The following is a 13,107-nucleotide window of genomic DNA, read 5'->3' as shown; positions in this document are numbered from 1 at the left end:
CCTGAAGCCAGAATTTCAGAAAGAGCCAAAGTTGCTTAAAGAGACAGAGGCTCAATTTCCAGGTGATAAATTACAATGTCAAATTACTTTTAAGACATAGTTGTATTGTTATCACTACTGAAGTTAGCATAGTTACTTCATTGTGCTATAAAATGCAACTATATGCCTGGAAAATAAATAATGTTGCCACTTTGAAAAGGCACATAGATTGCTTCCAAGGAAACAGAACTAAGAACATGTTACGTTTAGTGTCATTCTAAAATTGAACAACTTTTAAAAATCTGCATTTGTTATTATATTTGTAATGAAAAACATCAACCTGTACCTTTTAATTTTTATCCAAAGGTATTAAGAGCTGTTATGGGATGTCTGAAGATGCCTGCACTAGGAGATAAACCTCTGCCCTGCTCTCAAGTCTTTTTTCTAGAGACATGAGAATCAGGTTTGCTACCATGATGCTGCTACAACCTGCAGTGTTAGTTTTGCACAACTCAAAATATTTTCTATAAGCAAACAAAAGTCAGTTCTGGTCTTGTCTGACATTAAAGCAGCTTCTTCTTCATGTTTGGCTAACTTCTACCTGGCTTGTGGAAAAATGCGAAATTGGACTTAATAACTAGATTGACTCCTTTCTCACAAATATGAACTACTTTCACATTACATTCCAATGAAATACAATGAAGTTTATAACTGAAAGGTAACAAAATGTGAAAACAGTCAGGAAGTACTAATATTTTGTGCAAGGACTTGTATTTTGAGATACGTTTTGCTCTGTGCAAGACTGCAGCCCCAAACGGGTTTGTGCTGTTTTGGGTTCAGTGTGGCCCTTCTTTGCTCGACAAGGCCCGTTTAGTTCTGCCTCAGAGAGCGACTGGGTTGTGTCAGCCTTTCCCATGGGGAAGCCGGGCTGGGCAGTGCCGTGCGGCCACGCAGAAATTCTGTATGCTCTAGCAAACGGCTTGCTTTGAAAACTCGTCAATGGGTTCAGACGCACATTGAGGCACGACCCGCCTCGAACACTGCTTGGTTTAGCGTCCCACATGGTTGATTTGGCTGCAGCTAAGCAGCTTTGTCCACGGATGCCACGACATCAGCCCCCCTCCCACAGTACAGTAATCCGTCCCCAGACTGTGACCCTGCTGAATCCTTTCCACTCTGATGTGATCAAAGCTTCATAAAAAGTTTACTGCAGTCACTGACTTGGAGTGCAGGAGTTCAAAACAGGTGCAGCTGTTCTTTAGCTTAGAAAGTTAATACAGTCAATGGACCTGGTTCAGTTTTTTTGTTCTTTGATGCCAAATATTTCCACCTGCTGCTGGGATCTTATTGCCACAACCTGTTCTGTAATGTTCACTAACCTTTGATTCAGAGTTCACCTTGAATAATCAAAACTGTCCTTCCTAATTCCTTCATTTTTTAAAATAAGTATCAATCATAGATATAGACATTATAAAATAAACAATTAATGACAGAGATGCACTGCTCAGTTTTGTGGCTAATTTCTGATTTTCAGCTTTAGCCAATTTTGTTTTGTCTTAAAGAACTACAGCTGGCATTGAGTTATTGTTTGTTTGTGTTTTTGGATAAATTTAGGATGTCCTTTTGATCTTGTCCTGGGAATCTGTAAAGATGCAACTTTTAACTTGCAACTTTTCTGTACCAGTAAGGTCTGCACCGGAGATGCAGACCTTGCCTTAAGTTAGATTTGCAAAACACTGCAAGCATTTTAAAAAACCCACAATGTTCTATGACCGAGTGAATTAAAGCTCATGAGATGAAACAACAGCAACTTTGCTGTTTACTTTCAGCCATTTCGCTAGCTGCTAACATTACAGTTTTCTATGACATGTTGTCACATGTCACAGAAATACAGTTTCCTTTTAAACATATTTTAAATTTTCTCTGACTTGGTATTTAAATACATTACTGAAACTAAAAATAGCTAAGTTTGAGTCTTCTTCTTTTAATAACTTCCACACAGAAGAGTGTTGCAGTTGCTAGCAGCTTAGTTTCTCAGTGTTTGTACATTCACTGATAAGAAAAGAATTATGAGTTGAAAATCATCTGACTACAGTCACAAGTCAATTTCTCAGTGCATCTCTGTTAAATTTGATTCTTACCATCACAAAGTAACTGCTCTAACCTCACCGATCACTGTGTAAATAATGGCCAGGCTGTATCAAATCCTTTTGTCACTCGGGCCAATGACACTGAAATCACAAACAATGATCCAACTGTTGCAATAACAGCTTTTGTCCTGTCTGAAAAGTCTGCACCTTAGTGCATTTTGTGTCTCTAGTAGTAGTTATGTCACCTTGTTGGCAATGTTATATTTGTTTTGTATCCAGAGGCCGGAAGGTGAGTGCTTCACTTTCTGTGAATATTTGTTTTTCAATCTGCTATGTTTTTTTTCCACGCAGGCCCAAACGGACCGCACCGACATTGGCACTCTCTTCATCCCTAACATTAAACTCTCTGACGCTGGCACTTACATGTGTGTTGGTAGCAACAGTGTCGGCTCAAACAGCGCTCCAATTCGGGTCACTGTTCTCAGAGGTGAGATGACTTCAGATTTGTTGTCATCTTCTTAGTGGTTACGTTACATTTTTCAAACATGTAACATCATCAACAATGTTTTTATATGGCTTTTTCTGTCTGTCAGGTTGGTTAATTTTCTTGTTTTTGTTCAAGCAGCAGAGCATTCCTTTTCTGTTGTCACAATCCAGCCGTCTATCGCTGATGTCCAAGAGGGCCAGACTCTGGAACTGAACTGCTTTCCTCCTGGAAATCCTCCTCCCAGAGTCATCTGGACAAGAGCCAGCGGACACTTCTCTGCCAACCATCAGGTTTTCACATAAATATCTGCACTTTAATTTAAATACGCCTTACATGAACAATCTTGTTTTCAACTTGTAGCCCAGCAGACTTTGCTGTTTAGGCAGGTATCTTATCATTCATTCTCAAATGTTCTTATTTGTGAGGAACAAAAAATTATATGTGATTTTGCCCCCCCCCCCCCCTTATACATCTTTTATTTTAGTGATTTGTAGATGCAGTGGTGCAGTGTGTGCTGTGGGGTTTCAGTCAGGGCCTTAGATAGATGTCAACTATTTCTGAAAAATACAATGAAAAAAACCATGCACCTCAATGAACCACAGGCATTCAATAATATTAAATAAATAAAAATACGTCAAGTAAAGCAACAATGCACCTCAACAATGCATATATTAAGCAATATATCAATGTATGTTTTAACAAAATACACAGGCAACTGTGCACATAATAGAACATCTACAGTAGATGTTGCTTTTAAATATTTGGTTGTTCCCCCTTGATGCCAATAGGGCTTTGACCTGCAGAAAAGGAGATGTGTAACGGCCAGTAATGAGGTCTTGTGGTATGTGGTAGCAAGATCTTAATGGTAGGCCCTTTAAGTTGGGTCAGACTTGTTGATCCAGCACCTCCCACATAAGCTTAGTCAGATTTGAGAATTTGGCACTGGTTTGTGGTTTCTTTGTTTCCAGTGGTGAAACGCTCATAAACAGAAGTTCACATGCTTTTAAAAAAGAACAAGACTTTTTATATAAGTTGTTAAGTTGTATTTTGGCACTGCATCAGTTTGCGATACTTCTCATTTGCAACATCTCATGCAGGCTAACAGTGAACTCTTAAAACAATTTCAATAACAGCTATAGCTAATAATAAATAAGCCTTTTCAAAAATGCACAAATATTTTAATGAATTGCGTTTTTTCCAAGGTAAAATTTTACATTTTGCCCATTTCCCATCTGCAGGTTGCTGGCAATCAGCTTCGTATCCTTTCCGCCACTTCGGAGGACTCAGGAGAGTACATCTGTCGGGTACAGGGAGCGGGGAGCTCAGGCCCGGTCCATCAGGCCTCTGTCTCCGTCTCCGTCACTTCATCTTCTTCACGTAAGGATGTTAACACTTGAAGTTTTCTCCTGCATATATTTATTCTCCTGCTTCTCAGGCATTTAGAGGCTTTTTGATCTTCTCTAAGTGTTTAATGTAAATACACTTAGCAGTACTTGAAGTGAGACAGTTTCAATAAACCCAACAGACCTTTCTATCCGGAATATTACACAAGGCCAAATCAGTGAGCAGCAGGGAAAGTCGATTTAAGGTCAGAGCGTTAGATTGCGGGGAGTTGCTCACACATCCTCACTTCTTTTCCTCTTCTCACTTGTGTGACCTCAGGATTGAATGATTTTCCTTGCTGCTGTCCCATGATCTCATCCTCATTCACTCCCTGAAGGAGCTGCCAGTGGCCACTCTCAACATGAGATTTATTTCTCAGGAAAAAAAAAAAAAAAAACAAACAAAAAAATGCTGCTTTTATATCAAAGGGGGTTTGTTTAATTAAAAATGATCCAGATTCCAAACTGTTAGTTTCTCCTGCAGGCCTACAGAGTCCCATCATTGGCGTTGAGCCCCACAGCTCTGCAGTGCGTGTCGGGGAGTCAGCCAGCTTCAGATGCCAGGTGTACAGTGGAGCCCAGCCGGTCAGGCTGGAGTGGAAGCTTGCCAACAACCAGCCTCTGCCAGGTAACAACCGAGCCCACGCTGCTGGAAAAGAACAGAGCAGGTCAATGAAAGTACGCTCTCTTTCGATTCAAGGTTTTATTTGTCAGGTCATCGTGAAGAAAGATCTGGTCTGTGGCCGATTTTAAAGTTGTTTAAAATACGTAAAAATACACAACAGATTTCAAACTAACAGTATTTATTAAACAATAAAGAAGCCAAGATGGAAAAACTGTGTGGAAAATGTCCACTTTCTTTGATTTTTGAAATATTGATACCAGATGCTGATGATCAAATTCACTAGTTAATGATCATAAACATGTGTAGCCAGCTCCATAAAAGCAGAAGATTTAGCAGGTTACTGGAGCAAACAGACGTGTGCTAACACAATGCCACAAGGGGAAGACATTAGCAGTGACCTTAGAGAATGAAGAGCTGTTGCCAGTCTTTACTTTTAGTGAACATATCAAACTTAAGGTCCAGGGGCCAAATCTAGCCCACACTAAATTTGTATGTGGCCCTCAAAACTTTAGAAGGACACATAAATAGAATATTAAAGAGAACAGTTGTGTGCTTTAAATAAAAAAAGTTATAGGTTTTTATCTATATATTGCTAAATTACATCAATGTGAGAATATTTTAAATACAATTTACACAGCTGTTTATTAATATCTTAGCAGTTTGTTTAGGGATCTTTTCAATTTTATACACCAATACGCAGACCAGTGGGCAACTTGGGGTTAAGTGCCTTGCCCAGAGGCACATTGACATGTAACAGGAAGAAGCTTAAACCTACAACCCTCCGATTGCAAAATTACTTCTGTAGTAAAAGACTCTGGATGTGAGGTTGTTTTGCAGTAACCAGGTCATTTTACTGGGCGTTCATCAAACCCTCTAGCCATTTCTGAATTTTAAAATATTCTGGAGTCAAATTTGAGGTCATCTCTTTGTTTGGTGAAGAGGAAACTGAGACGTCAAAGCAGCAAATCTACAAGAAATTGGCTAAAATTATAAGAATCAAGGTACTGCGATGGCCTAATTAAAGTACAAACCTTAGCCTAACTGAAATTAAAATGCAGCGCTGAAATCTTCACAGCTTTGCAGGAACAAATGAACACAACCTCAGTGAACTCAACCAATGTTGTAAAAGAAGAGTGAAAAAAAAGTTGCCGTGGTCTGATGTAATGTTTGGAAAGATGTCTCAGTATTTTGCAACCTCACTCTTGGTGTTAAAATCTTTTATAAAAAATGTTTAAAGGATACAATAAATTTTATACTTTTTAACCAATCTGCTTCATTTAAGCATTTTATTTATTTTTTTGGTAGAACAAACTAGTCAATCTGTCCTCTGCAGGCTGACTGTGGCTCAGTGAGTAGAGCTGCACTTGGAAGGTTGTAGGTTAAATTCCAGCTTCATCTTGTCACATGTTGATGTGCCCTTGAACCAGACACTTACAGCAGATTTTCTACCAATCTGCATGTAACTTGTGTGTACTCGTTTGTGTGTGAATGTGGCTCCAGTGTGAAGTGTAAAAAGAAAAGTGCTATCTGAATTCAAACCTTTTACCGTTTATGCCCACAATCGTCTCTAAATGCCTCCTTTTTGGCTGTTTTCAGCCTGTGCTGTTTCCTGTGTGATGTTTGGTTTCCGTCTGTTCTCTGTAGATAATGTCAGAGTTAACTCTGATGGCTCCGTTATCACCATCGTCAAGGCTCGCCCACAAAACCATGGAGCCTACCGCTGTGTGGCGAGCAATCCATTTGGCATCACTCAAACCATAGTGTCTTTGCTTGTTAAAGGTAATCTATCAGTCATGTATTCTTAATGGAAGGGTTCCCTCCAGTGGCCAAATACTGTATATTTGTACCATCAGAGTCTCCCGGGGCCATTGTTACCCCTGTTGGGCCCCTTCGGGTCAGGGTAGGTGAGCCCATTAACCTGGAGTGCCAAGCTTCAGGAGAACCCCGCCCTTCAGTGTCCTGGCACAGACTGGATAACAACCGGAAGACCACCCTGACCAGTCCTGTACCCATGGACTCCAATGCAGTCATGCAGGTACAGTTACTCAAAACATTTTAAATGACTTTATTCTACAAGTTCATCTGGCAATTAGAATGAAATCAGTCCTGATCAATGCATTTTGAATAAGCTTGGTCTTTTACAGGGTCTCTGGTTCCTGTTCTGTGCTGCTCTTTACACATCCAGCTTTCCACCTATCAGCAAACTCTTAGACTTTTCTGCTCAGTTTATGAAGTACCAGTTGACAACAGCATGTCATCTAAGCACACATTACAAGATAGATACACTTCAAAAACACAAAGTATTTTTTGGTCTAGTTTCTAGCTCAAATATCTAAGTCCACTTGAAATAAAAAATAATTAACTTACTAAGTCAACTGGAGTGAAAAATTTAAGGGAAAACACTGAAATAAATGCTAAAAAAGTACGGCCCTCTACTGTTGCAGTTTAGTTTCACTACTTTTGTTTTGATGTTGTAGATTCTTGTTGCCCGTCCAGAGGACAGTGGGACGTATGTCTGTGTGGCTCGTAACACTGAGGGAACTACCGAGACCAGAGTGGAAGTGATCATAGAGGGAGGATCTCAAATGCCCTCGGTGCCGAGAGCCTTGGTTCCTGATCCGCTCATGATCGTGGTGGAGGGACAGACCGCGACTCTGCGCTGTGATGCCTACGGTAACAGGAACACAAAATGAAAAAAACCCCAAAAAACAAATTTTTAAGTTTGTTATGTGTGCAATTTCAGCTTTTAGTTGTGAAATAAAATAAACGGATACATTAAAATATAGCTGATTCAAGAGATTTTATTCTCTTTTTTTAGTTTTCTGCATTCATGTTTTGTAGGATTTCCCTCTCCGGTTATTATGTGGTCCAAACTGCGCTCCGCTCTGCCTTGGAGGCACAAGGTGGTGAACAACAGCTTGGTGCTGCAATCTGTCGGTCGACAAGACTCTGGAGAATACATCTGCAACGCCACAAACAACATGGGAACTAGTGAAGTCACCATCATGCTAGAAGTGGAGAGTGAGTGCCTTTTGTGCATCTTTTTTTTTACTTAGAAATATTTCATTCATCTTTTCAAAGTTAAAATATCAAATAAAAGAGAAACTAGTCAGGTAAAGTCATTTTAATTGTCGAAAAATTTTACTTTGGGGTATACTGTACTGCAAATGATGGAGTAGTGGATTTCCTTGATCAATGATAAACCTAAAACAAAGGTTCCTGAGGTGGAAGGTAGGAAGTGATAGGATAATATTGCCGTATACAAAGAAAAAATTTTCACACATTAATGGAGTGTCTAATTGCTAAATTTACTTTGGATTTGTCAATAAAGGGGGAGAAGACCCAACAAGGGAATTGTCCTGGACTGAATCAAGCATCATTGCCTGTAAAGAAGTAGTCACATCCTTTGTAGATTGTGATCAATAGTTAAACAATTGGGTATTAGTTTGATCATGATAAAAACAAGTCATACAATGTCAATGTATCCTTTCTTTTGGATTTTGTTAGTGAATCTTAAATGCCCTGTTATGTTTTCCAAATGTAAGAAAAGATGGTGGACTCTAGCGTGCCAAAATAATACAAACTGAGAAAAATTTAAAAGCTTGAGAGGAACTTTCATGTTTGCTGAATTAACAGCATCTAATAAAGTGTTGGTTCTTTGAATGCCCTGAATGTGTTTTTAGCTTTAGAAGTATATTATCAACATGTTGATAATCAATAGATTTCTAACTTTTTTATTGTTTCTTTTCTTTTTCTGACTTTGCAGCTCCTCCTTATGCCACTTCGGTGCCTGATGACGTGGCTGTGCGGGTCGGAGAGGTGATCAGGTTGCAATGCCTGGCCCATGGTACTCCTCCCTTGACCTATACATGGACCAAACTGGATGGCGTCCTGCCTTCCAGAGCTCAGGCCAGCGAAGGCGATCTGCAGATCGACCTGGCCACTTCCGAGGATGCTGGGAGCTACAAATGTGTGGCCAGCAACAGAGTTGGCAGCAGCGAAGTAGTTGCTAAAGTCACAGTCAGATGTAAGTTGCTGCTCAATCCAATGCAAGATTGATTTATATCAACAATCTGAATTAAACAGCCGATTCCACTCTTGTCTGTGTCTTATGCCCCGGCAGCACCTCTGGCGGTGCGCGTTTCCCCCCAGGTTGAGGTGAAAGCTCAGGGCAGTGCTGTAGAGTTCACCTGCTCTGCAGCTGGAGGAGTTCATACCCAGATTGAATGGTTGAAGGAAGGAGGAGCCTTGCCTCCAAACCACGACATAAAGGATGGTGTTCTCAGGTGACTGATTCTCCTGTAGAGGAGAAGTTAAACTAAAGGTGGCCATACCAACAACAAATAGCATGTTTTCTCTTCTCAGTTGATCATGTGTCATTATTTATTTAAAAGTACAAAAAATATTTCAAATTAACTCATTTATATTTTGTCCTGTTACAACTACAATTTATTTTATTAGTATTTTCTGTGATAAACCAAGTAAAAGTAATACATAAATGCTAAAGGAAGGAAAATCATTCATGGGTTTCCCACATTATTTACAAATAAAAATGTACGAAGAGTTGTGTACCTCTTAATTTATATGAGTTAATACCTGCTATTCAGCTTCTGTAAATGAATGCTCTGCAGTACACAAGCATAATTTGATTCAATCTATTCTATTTTAACCCTGGTGGTAAGCTTAGGGTTGTTGTCTTGCTGGAGGGTTAACCTTCATTCTAGTTTCAGCTCTTTTGAGACTAACCAATTTGCTTTCAGGTTTTTCATATTTTTAGCGCCATCCATCCTTCCAAAATGAAAGTTTGATTCCAGAAGGAAAGCAAACTTACAAAAGGATGATATCATTACCATGGAAATGGTGCTTTAAAGGGGTGTACTGGTTTTTATTTAGGGGTGTCATGGGGAAACAGCTAGACGTCCATGCTACTTTTGAGTGATTTAGTGTTTAATGTTAAAATTATAATAATATATCTTCTACTTCACATCTATGTTCTACTTTGTAATAAAATATCAATGAAGTTTATTGGGGTTTGTAGCTGTAACTGGGCAAAATTGCAGGAAAAGCACAGAAGGTGCTTAGTTTTTTAAGTGGATATCTGAAATGCAATTTCTCCTGGCAGAATTGAAAACTTGGAGCAGGGCAATGAAGGTGTTTACATCTGCAGAGCAACCAGTGCATATGGTCAAGCACAGGACACTGCAAGACTAACCATTCAAGGTTTGAACCATCCTGCTGTTTATAAAGTTAATGGACAATGTTTGCCTTCAAGGTTCTGTTTACAGAAATAGCTCAGATAAGAAGAATCTATCTGGAATAGCTCAAAACCTTGAAGACAAAGTTTTCCCATATTCGTAAATATCTGCACAGCTCCATTTGCTTTATTTATTTTGTTCACATTTCTCTTCTTCTCCACAGCTCTGCCAAAGGTGATGATTAATGTACGAACCTCAATGCAAACCGTGATGATTGGGAACGCTGTGGAGTTTGAGTGCCATGCTGTCGGTGATCCAGAGCCCACAGTCAGGTGGAGTAAAGTTGGAGGCCCACTTCCTTCACACATCATGGTGAAAGACGGCATGCTGAGGATCAGTCAGGTGACCGAGGCAGACGCCGGCCATTACCGCTGCACAGCCACCAACGATGTAGGCTCAGTTCAGTCTCAAGTGCTACTCAACGTCCAGTGTGAGTAATAAACAATCTTTTTATTATAGAAACGTCCATGAATATATGCATTTGATTATAAATTATTCTTACAGTTCAGGTTATTATGTATCCAGGCTGTCCACTCATCCATAATTAGTCTTGAATTCATTCGTCTAAAATTAAGGCCTTAAAATGTCTTAGATTTTTCAAGACAATGTACGTTGGCCTTAAATACATTAATCACAGATCTTAAATTTTGTCGCGACTATGTTGTATGGTTTTTTGTATCAGACAAATGATTGAGTTGCACACAGAAATCCTCACTAATGCATTCTATTTCTCAAAGTTTTTAAGGCTATCTGTAACAAGCTGCTAATACCTGCTTGCTTTCTAACTAACATTTTGCATATGTCATGGGAGAGTATAAGTGTATCAACAGCTGGTTGGATGCCATTCACAAAAACAATGCAAAACAGCTAGCTAGCTGAAAGACTACAGAAATTTCACAGTTTTGGTCTCCTGAAAAAAAAGTATCACTTTGTACATTTCTGTTGTGATATAAATATTACATCTTATTCATAATGGTATTAAAAGGTCTTAAGAAGTCATAAATATGAGTTGGTGAAGCCTACAGGAAGCCTGTACAATCAGTACTATAATCATAGTTTAATCATTGGTCTGTTTTCTCAGCTCTTCCGCAAATTTCTGCACTGCCAGAAACAAAGGAGGTGACCGTTGGGTCTGATGCAGTCATGCCTTGCTTAGCTTCAGGATATCCAGTCCCTGATATCAAATGGACAAAGGTAACTAATGCTTCCCACCTTTTCTTGTTGCCACAACATTATTTGAACAGTTTTGGGACTTAGTGGTTTGTTGTATTTTAATTTGTCTTGTTATAACAGGGAAACATTTATTCCTGGCATTTAACAGTTTTTTTTTACAGTGTAGAGCGTGCTGTCTGACCTTCTATACAGAAGAGATGTGTCCAAACTTTGTGTCATCTGGGCCAAAATTGTCAGCTCAAAAGTACTCAGTATGATTTAAAAACTAAAATCACCCAAAATGTTTCTTTTTTTCTCTTTTCTTACATAAAACTAGTCATGAACAATTTTAATTAAACTATTTTAATTTATTTGCTAAATGAAAATCCATTAGTAAGTAGATTTTAATTTAAAAGTTGTAGTTTTGTCCTAATTAGTTGAATTTATTCTTGAATTATGGTTGGGGTGGGCCGCATAAAATTGGTTCAGTGACCTCAAATGGCCCCCAGTTCCCACTTTGAACGCTCTTGACATACAAGGCAACAGTTGGAAGAAAAAAATGAAACTTAAACTGCAAAAACATAAAATCTTACCAAGTATTTTTGGTCTAGTTTCTGGTGATAATATCTTAGTACACTTGAGTTAAGACAAAAGTAACTTACAAGTAACTTTTCAGCAAGATATGAGAGTTTGTTTTACATTAGTATTTCTTTACTATTACTAATGTAATAGTAATAGTAACTATTACTATTAACAGTGGAAAGTACCAGACCACTCCCAGTTTATTTAACTTAGTCATAACTAGCATGTTTTCATCAATGTGAAGGAATTATTGCCTTTAAATAAACTCCTATTTCTTGCTGAAATTTTATTTGAAACTAGACCAAAAATGTAATATTAGGGATTTTAGCTATTGTATTTACATCCATTTTCCCTCTGGAGAGTAAAACATAAATCCAAATGGATGGATGGGCTTGTCCATAGCCATGGTTGAATGGTGGAAATTGTTTATAGTGGCACAAAAGCCAGAAGAGAAGCTCCATTAGGTGTGATGGGAACTCAGCATCTTGTTTTGATTCTTGTAGATGATAGCTAAAATATTTTAAGAGGTTCCTTCCAGACTAAATCAGAGCTGTTTGTTTAGCCATTGGATTGTAGCCCTTCTGCATTTGTTTTTCTTACTTTCCTTTTTCAAGTCGGAAGGAGAACTTCCTCCTAAGTGCTTCCAGGAAGCCAACGTGCTGACAGTTCCTCAGGTCACCCACCAGGACTCTGGCACATACATCTGCACCGCCTCTAACGAGCACGGCAAAGTGGCAGCTTTCACCAAACTTGAAGTCCATGGTTAGTGTGAGAAGTGAATAGTGCGTCACAGAGGCACCTTCAACTACAGGCCTATTAGCGTCTCACTTTGATGTATTTTTTCAGAGAGAGTGATGCCGTACTTTGCCCAGGAACCTGTATCTTACCTCACACTGCCCACCATTAAAAATGCCTACAAGGCTTTCAACATAAAGATCAACTTCAGACCTGATAATGTTGATGGTAAGAGTGCACTTCTCTAAATCTTAGTATTTTAATTATAAAATGTATTAATTTAGATTTTATTGATTTTTTTTAAAAAATTGCATACATTTGTGTAATATGCTTTGCCTCGTATGTAATTTCACTGGATGTTGTGTCCCTCCTTTTCCTCCCTCCTGCTTCACCCATGGGGTGGGAAGGTCTCATATTGTATGCTGGTGAGTCTCAGGAAGTCAAGGCTGTTGTTGGCAGCACTATGCTTTCTGCCTGCACTAGATTTCCCCCCCTCCATCATGCTAAGAGCTGATTTATAGGCTGTGCAAGAGAAATGCAACATGATGCATGAGCAATGTTTTCAGTCATCATTACAAATCCACTAAACAAAGGGAAAGAAATTAGGATAGAGCTGTGCTACCTTTACGTCAGAGAGAGCAAACTGATTTAATAATGTGTCCACCAACAAAAAGCAAAAATTTTAAAACACACACACAGCAAAATGAACAAGTATTAATCATTTACCTTTTGTTTTTTGCCATCATCTTTACAAGTATGATGGATTTCTCCTTCAAAGAACTTCATAAGTGCAAAAACACAAATCCTAAGTATTTTTGTT

At 38.8% G+C, this 13,107-nt stretch overlaps 1 protein-coding gene across 2 annotated transcripts in view; it reads left to right on the top strand.

Moving 5' to 3' along the window:
• Nucleotides 1-13,107, top strand: part of hspg2 (heparan sulfate proteoglycan 2) — a 115,329-nt gene that overhangs the window by 89,374 nt on the left and 12,848 nt on the right. Inside the window, exons 57-72 of one of the 2 annotated variants that reach the window (XM_044121906.1) lie at nt 2,421-2,556; nt 2,695-2,846; nt 3,795-3,933; nt 4,423-4,566; nt 6,208-6,342; nt 6,417-6,598; nt 7,041-7,236; nt 7,405-7,584; nt 8,330-8,590; nt 8,687-8,849; nt 9,686-9,783; nt 9,982-10,248; nt 10,900-11,012; nt 12,167-12,314; nt 12,399-12,515; nt 12,695-12,712. In XM_044121906.1, the coding sequence (XP_043977841.1) occupies nt 2,421-2,556; nt 2,695-2,846; nt 3,795-3,933; nt 4,423-4,566; nt 6,208-6,342; nt 6,417-6,598; nt 7,041-7,236; nt 7,405-7,584; nt 8,330-8,590; nt 8,687-8,849; nt 9,686-9,783; nt 9,982-10,248; nt 10,900-11,012; nt 12,167-12,314; nt 12,399-12,515; nt 12,695-12,712 (2,449 nt within the window). The remainder of the gene's footprint in view (nt 1-2,420; nt 2,557-2,694; nt 2,847-3,794; nt 3,934-4,422; nt 4,567-6,207; nt 6,343-6,416; nt 6,599-7,040; nt 7,237-7,404; nt 7,585-8,329; nt 8,591-8,686; nt 8,850-9,685; nt 9,784-9,981; nt 10,249-10,899; nt 11,013-12,166; nt 12,315-12,398; nt 12,516-12,694; nt 12,713-13,107) is intronic. The other variant, XM_044121914.1, reaches the window with a different exon arrangement.

The sequence above is a fragment of the Gambusia affinis genome, linkage group LG01 (genome assembly GCF_019740435.1).
Source record: "Gambusia affinis linkage group LG01, SWU_Gaff_1.0, whole genome shotgun sequence".
NCBI classification, from domain to species: Eukaryota; Metazoa; Chordata; class Actinopteri; order Cyprinodontiformes; family Poeciliidae; genus Gambusia; species Gambusia affinis.
Note: the sequence above shows the minus strand (reverse complement) of the source record. Positions and strands in the feature narration are given on the sequence as shown.